Raw genomic sequence first — 7288 nt, forward strand, 5'->3', positions numbered from 1 at the left:
TTTTCAAATAATAAAATCTTAAGAATACAATTTTAATGTGTAGTTCTCTAGTGAACTTTAGTAGCCAGTAAAGGAGATAAAAGATAACGAACATTTTATTTTCTTTAAACTTGCAACTACTACCTTAAAGCTTCCAGACATTCCACCTCAGCCCACCTTACCTCTTACATCTCCAGATGCCTGTTTATAATTACATTAGATTTTGTTCTTTACTTCCTGTTTCGTATCCCAAAGACCCTGATGGAATGTTGACCATATAGCAATCACACAAATCTTTGCTCAAGGATTTGACCAAGGCTCTAGAATTCTTAAAAAGTAATGTCTTACATACAGTCTCACTTAATTCGGGCATAATTTTACAACACATGAAATCCCACTAGCAAATTCCATGACTCAAAATGTTAAAATCAATTTTAGTAATAATAGTTACACAGACAGATCTGTGAAAGAGAGTTCCCCATTCCAGAATCTGTCCAGATGTTCATCCACAATTTATGATGCTGTTACTTCATAAAACAGTGTTCCACGTTATTAAGGGAACTATATGGGTGGATAGGTACAAACACATTTTTAGAATCAGCAATTTGGTAACACTCTAGACCCCTACAGTCTCATTAAAGAAGGAGAGAAAGAGATTCTGAACAAAATAGGATTCTGTAAGATTCTGAAAAAAAAAGGTAGGACTCTGCACTGCTCCCCACCACAATATTCATTCATGTATGAATTATACTGACCATTTATAAATAAAAGACTCTATCAGTAAAGCACCTATTTTATAGGTCACTCTGCAACATTAAACAGTGTCCATTTTCTTTCTGGCATGAATCAGGAACTCATATCAGTATCATCAGACACTAGTAGCAAGTCAACATTGTTTGACCCTAAACTCTAGATCTACATTGTACATCACGACCAAATACAAACATATATGAATATCTAAAAAAGTTATAGATGGATAGTGACAGCGAAGTAGCTCAGTCGTGTCGGACTCTGCGACCCCATGGACTATAACACACCAGGCTTGCCTGTCCATCACCAACTCCTGAAGCTTACTCAAACTCATGTCCATCGAGTCGGTGATGGCATCCAACCATCTCATCCTCTGTCATCCTCTTCTCCTCCCACCTTCAATCTTTCCCAGCATCAGGATCTTTTCAAATGAGTCAGTTCTTTACATCAGGTGGCCAAAGTATTGGAGCTTCAGCTTCAGCATCAGTCCTTCCAATGAATATTCAGGACTGATTTCCTTTAGGATGGACTGGTTGGATCTCCTTGCAGTCCAAGGGACTCTCAAGAGTCTTCTCCAACACCACAGTTCAAAAGCATCAATTCTTTGGTGCTCAGCTTTCTTTATAGTCCAACTCTAACATCCATATATGACTACTGGAAAAACCATAGCTTTGACTAGAAAGACCTTTGTTGGCAAAGTAATGTCTCTGCTTTCTAATATGCTATCTAGGTTGGTCATAGCTTTTCTTCCAAGGAGCAAGCATCTTTTAATTTCATGGCTGTAATCACCATCTGCAGTGATTTTGGAGCTCAAAAAAGTAGTCTCTCACTGTTTCCCCATCTATTTGCCATGAAGTGATGGAACCAGATGCCATGACCTTAGTTTTCTGAATGCTGAGTTTTAAGCCAATTTTTTCACTCTCCTCTTTCACTTTCATCAAGAGGCTATTTAATTCTTCTTTGCTTTCAGCCATAAGGATGATATCATCTGCGTATCTGAGGTTACTGGTATTTCTCCAGGCAATCTTGATTCCAGCTTGTGCTTCCTCCAGCCCGGCATTTCACATGATGTACTTTGCACATAAGTTAAATAAGCAGAGTGACAATATACAGCCTTGATGTACTCCTTTCCCGATCTGGGACCAGTCTATTGTTCCATGCCCAGTTCTAACTGTTGCTTCTTGACCTGCATATAGATTTCTCAGGAGGCAGGTCAGGTGGTCTCTTCTTCCCATCTCTTTAAGAATTTTCCAGTTTGTTGTGATCTACTATGTTATTCAAACAAGAGTCTAGGTGACCCACACTCTACCTCTGCCACACCAATAAATCTATATTCAGAGGAAAAAACTGTGAACGACTATAGAGAAATATAGCATGTGTTAGACTGAATAATCAGCCCCTATTTTTCATTCCCATGTAACTGAATTATATACCCACATGTCTAACATGGGTTTATGGTGAGCAGAATGTGTTTCTCCATCCCTTGACTTGGGCTTGGCCACGTAACTTATTCTAGGCATGTTAATGACACAGGACACAAGAAAACTTAAAATATGTTTGTGTGGTTGGAGCTCCAACGATTCACTATGAATCAATCTGGATTCTTTTCAATCTGGATCCCAGAATGAGATAACTGGAACAGACCTGAACTTGGCACCAGCTTGTGGAAGAGCCTGTCCAGTCGGCCCACAGATATATGAGCAAGAAATAACTAACTTTGGTATATGTCACTGAGATTTTTATAAGTCTGTTACACAGAAGACTCTTAAAAGAGTCCCTTGGAATGCAAGGAGATCAAGGCAGTCAATCCTAAGGGAAATCAACCCTGAATATTCATTGGAAGGACTGATGCTGAAGCTCGAATACTTTGGCCACCTGATGTGAAGAGCCAACTCACCGGAAAAGACTCTGATGCTGGGAAAGAGTGAAGACAAGATGAGAAGTGGGTGGCAGAGGATGATGGTTGGATAGCATCATTGACTCGATGGACATGAATTTGAGCAAACTGTGGAGATAGTGGAGGACTGAGGAGCCTGGTGTGCTACAGTCCATGAGGTGACAAAGAGTTGGACATTAGCAACTAAACAACAATACAGCAGTAGCTGACTAATCAATAGCATGAGTAATAAAATGTGACTTATTTTGGACTAAAAGGTTTTCTATTGAAAACCCAAGTAACTATCCAAACCTATCCTAAGGACACAGTCTATGAGAAGGCTTTCCCCCTAAACACTTTGCTTTCCCACAGGTTATCAAGTTTTGAGGTAAAATAAACAAGCAAAACCTCAGAACAGAACAAATTATTCAAATACTTCTTTGTGACAAGTATTGTACGCTTCCCCCCTCCTCACACACACACAAAGAGAAAAAAGTGTTTTTAAAAATAGAATACTACTTCTTAAGTGGGAAAACTTCACACAATACTCTTTACAGCAAAGACTCTTCTAGTAGTACACTAAAAATAATTAACTCTAAAACTGAGACATTCTTTTAAAGAAAAAGTATCTCCAAGTTAATTTTCTAGTATTATTACCTTGATATGATCCTACCTTATTCTTAGAGTATGTCAAGGAATTTTCTGAAAAGAAGCAGAAGAATATTATTACTTAAACACTGTTTGTGAATTACTCTATAAACAAATATTATAAATACCGAGAAAATAACAAATTATTTTAATAGCTCTAGATGATACAATAATTTTTACATGTTTTCCTTATCAAGAGGTACTTTGCTCTCTTCAGAGAAGTCAAAAGGGCAACTCTTAAGATCAAGCAAGAATTTAAGTCAGTCAGAAAGCTCTGAAAAATCTTAGGAAGTAATTAAACTTCAGTCATCTAGATGCCCTGAGGTTCCCTCCCGGACTATCTGCCATTCTTGGTCTTGGCTACCAGCACCCACCCTTCAAATCTAACAGGGGTGGATTTCTTAGTTGAAGTGCACTTGTTCAACACAAAAGAGGTTTTGGTTAAGTCATGATTTTCCCATTTAACATCTCGAACATGAAGTGCAGTCCATCCCTGGTCTGCCTTACTCTGGTCAAAGAGAAATGACCTCAGTCACACTTCTCACTCATCTGTGTTCTAATTTAATATTTTCAATTTAGCATGGAAAGCTGATCAATTTTAGAAGGTTCTAGACCAGCACTGTTCAACAGAAATATAATGCAAGCCCAAATGTGAATCATGTATGTTCACATTTAACATTTACATCTTAGCATTTTCTAGTAGCCATGTAAGAGTAACAGAAACTGATAAAAGTAGCATTAATATATTTTAACTCAATGATCCAAAATATTATCACTTCAACATACAATGAACATAAACAATTATTAGTGAGACACCTTTACATTCTTTGTTCACATAGTCTTTGAAATCCAGCATAATTTTATACCTCTGCACATCTCAATTCAAACCAGTCACATTTCAAGTGTTCAACAGCCACGTGTGGCTGTTGGCTACACAGTATGACAGAGCAGATTTCCAGTCTAATGACCTTTCTTAGGGATTACCAGATTGTTCTTTCATGAACTGCTGAGAGACCAAGACTGAAGAATGCTGAATGTAAAAACGGATCTCCTTTACTCAAGTGAGTATTACCAAGGGGTGACAGTAGCAGAGAGATTTTTTTTCCTAGAAAGAAGGTTGCAAGCATAATCTAAGATACAACTGATGAATTAAACAATTGTTTCTTTTTCCATAAAATCAGTTTTAGAGTTAGAAGGATTCAAAGATCATGAAACAGATTAAGTGATTTGATCATGATACGCAAGAGCATCTGTCACGATCAGTACTGAGAAAAACAGAATCTTATTCGTCCCTAATCATTCTTTTTTGAAAACCATTACCTATCCTGTGCGTCCTTTGTGCACCTACATAGGTGTCAAAAATTCGCTGCAATTCACACTTTCCAGTCATTTGTCGTAAGAGCCATTTCATCCAAAATCGAAAAAAGTGCCCATAGAAGAACTCCCACAAAGCAATAAACATTTTTTTTCCCCTGCAAAAAGAAATATGACAGGTTTAATGACCCTAAATTCGATTTTTTAAACGGGAAAAATCAGTTTATCCAACTCATTGAATCCCAAATTATATTGTTAATCCATCATGTCTGTTTTGTAGTAGTGTTAGGCATCTAAGAAAACAATGACAGGTGTAATATACGCCATTTATACTAATTAAATGATGCTGGTAAAACGGTCTATTTACCTCTTTTAAACAACTAACTGTAAAAATCAAACTATTTACTTAGATTCAAGCTCTCGGTTCACCATTTAATTTCTTAGAGAATAGGGATCAACAGCCCAAGAACGAAAGAACCTCAGCTAAGCAACGATTAAATCAAGTACAGCGTATATCAGAATTGTTTGTATAAGGAACAATTCTTCTTAACCCCGTGGATAACTGTTACATGTATCCTAGTCAGGTGATCCCAGCAAACAAAAACACTACATACAGCTTACAAATTGAAGTACAAAAGTTGAACACGGAGTAGATCACACCCTGGCTAACTGCTGATTTTCCATTCAACAGGTGAAGGGCAGAAATACTAAAAAGAGTGATAAACTACACCTTCGATAAAACTTAATCTTTATGCCCTAAGAAAAAAATCTTCGGTTCTTAAATGAAGCGGGGTCGGGTAAACGCAAGTCAGGAGGAGTTACTTAAAAACTAAAGAAAAAGCTTATCTCCTTCCTGGCTTAAATATTCCCACCGATACATCGTCTCCCGAGGGATTGTCAAATTCGAAATCCTCTCAAGTCAGCGCAGAATCTGTGCAATCAGAGAGGGGCTGAACTGTGACTTTAAAAAGAATCCATCTGGTCCGCGCTCATCAGAACAAAAGAAGCCGAACTGCCAAGCAGAGGGAACGCCAGCCTCGCGGCGCCTAAGCTCCCCAGCCCTTTGGGGGTCGCTGCGCCGTCGAAGCCCCCTCCCGGAGTCTGGCCGAACCCAGCTCGCGCCCTGCCCGCGAAGTGGGAGGGAACGGCTCGCACAAAGCACCGCCGGCCCGGACGCCCACTGGACTTTCCGCAGGGCGCCACAGGGCTCGCGCGCCTCCAGCGAAGCCGCACCCAAGCAGCACCGGGCGAGAGGAAACAAACAGCAGCCACCTCAAGGGAGTGGAAGAACTAGGAGGAGCTGGAGCTGCCTCGGTTTCCCCAACTGCAAACTGCCGGCAACGGAAACGACGCTACTAGCCGTACGCTCCCTGCAAGCACCGCGACCCGGAAGTCGGGGAGCGAAGCGGTGGGAACGCCTTCCCCAGGACACTGCCCGTCCCCGCCCCGCCCCACCGGCTTCTCCGATTGGCCCGAAATCCACCAATCGCGATCTCTGAAAGAATGACGCGCTTAGGGGCCCCGTCGCGCGTGCTCGGATGCTGGAGACGCCCGACAGTTGCCCTGACAACGGCTACCTCGCGGCGTGTCCCGCGTCAAAGATAGGTCTTTGTCAGAGCGGCTCTGAAGACTTCGCTCTCCTTCAACTTCAGGTCAGCTGCACAAGTTCAAACCGTATACTACTCCTAGATTCCAAGCACTGGAGAAGCGATGTGCTTTGTGTAACTTTCATAGCGCCAAGGTTAAAAAAGCACTTTCACCTATATTTAGTCTTAACTCTGTGAAGTAACTAGCACTTTATGGATGAGGAAACGGAATTTATGTTGAATGACTTGCCCATGGCCACTAGCAGGAAGATGAGGAGAGCCCTGTACTCTGAATAAAGAAGTTTAGACCTTGTCCTTTCATTATAAATATCTAATCGTCAATTCATAGGACATTTATCCCTTAACTGGTGTTTATTTTTTCTTGAAAAAGTAATTTATGTACATGATTGTTTTTTTAAAATCCAACCTCAGACAATGTATTCATTAAGCAATCTGTTCATTGGCTGTTATGCACCAGGCAGTATTCCAAAAGGGAGTCATACACCAAATAAATGCAAACATTTAATATGTCAGGTGGTACTAAAGTAAAAGGGTATTAGGGAAAGGAAGGAGTGTTTTTACATACAGTGTAGTCAGGGCAGTCTCCGTGTTACGGTGCCGCTTGAGTAGTGATCTAAGGGAAGTAAGAGAGGGAGAGAATCTGGAGGAAGAGTATTCTAGACATTAGAATAGCAAATGCGAAGGGCTTGAATCAGGAGCGTACTTCATAAGTTGGAGGAATAGCAAAAGGACAGTATGGCTGGAGAAGAAAGACTAAGGGGAGAGTAAAATATAAGTACAAAGGACAACTTATATTGAAAAATGACTTTTACCTACCCATGCACAACTCCTGGTCCCTCAGCCCCTTGCTCGAAAGCAACCAGTATTAGTTTTTTATACCTTCAGGGGTATTCTATGAAAATGTGTGTGTGTGTGTGTGTATATATATATATATATATATATATATATATATATATGTAGAGAGAGAGAGAGAGAGAGAGAGACAGGTATATATGATATTCCCTCCCTCCATCTCATTGTTAACACAGATTGAAGCAGCAGTACACACTGTTCCACACCTCGACCACATTTGTTTAAAAAGTGCTAATTGTAAAACAGTAGACATGTGAATGGT

The 7288-nt window shown here is 40.2% G+C and overlaps 1 protein-coding gene across 1 annotated transcript in view; it reads right to left on the bottom strand.

Moving 5' to 3' along the window:
• ELMOD2 (ELMO domain containing 2) overlaps window positions 1–6015 on the bottom strand; it is a 28182-nt gene extending 22167 nt beyond the window's left edge. The window contains exons 1-3 of the mRNA XM_069556857.1: window positions 5840–6015; window positions 4574–4725; window positions 3279–3307 (exon numbers count right to left, since the gene is read on the bottom strand). Coding sequence (XP_069412958.1) covers window positions 3279–3307; window positions 4574–4715 — 171 coding nt within the window. The 5' untranslated portion in view covers window positions 4716–4725; window positions 5840–6015. The remainder of the gene's footprint in view (window positions 1–3278; window positions 3308–4573; window positions 4726–5839) is intronic.
• Between the last annotated feature and the right edge of the window lie 1273 nt (window positions 6016–7288).

Source organism: Ovis canadensis, chromosome 17 (assembly GCF_042477335.2).
Source record: "Ovis canadensis isolate MfBH-ARS-UI-01 breed Bighorn chromosome 17, ARS-UI_OviCan_v2, whole genome shotgun sequence".
Lineage (NCBI taxonomy): Eukaryota > Metazoa > Chordata > Mammalia > Artiodactyla > Bovidae > Ovis > Ovis canadensis.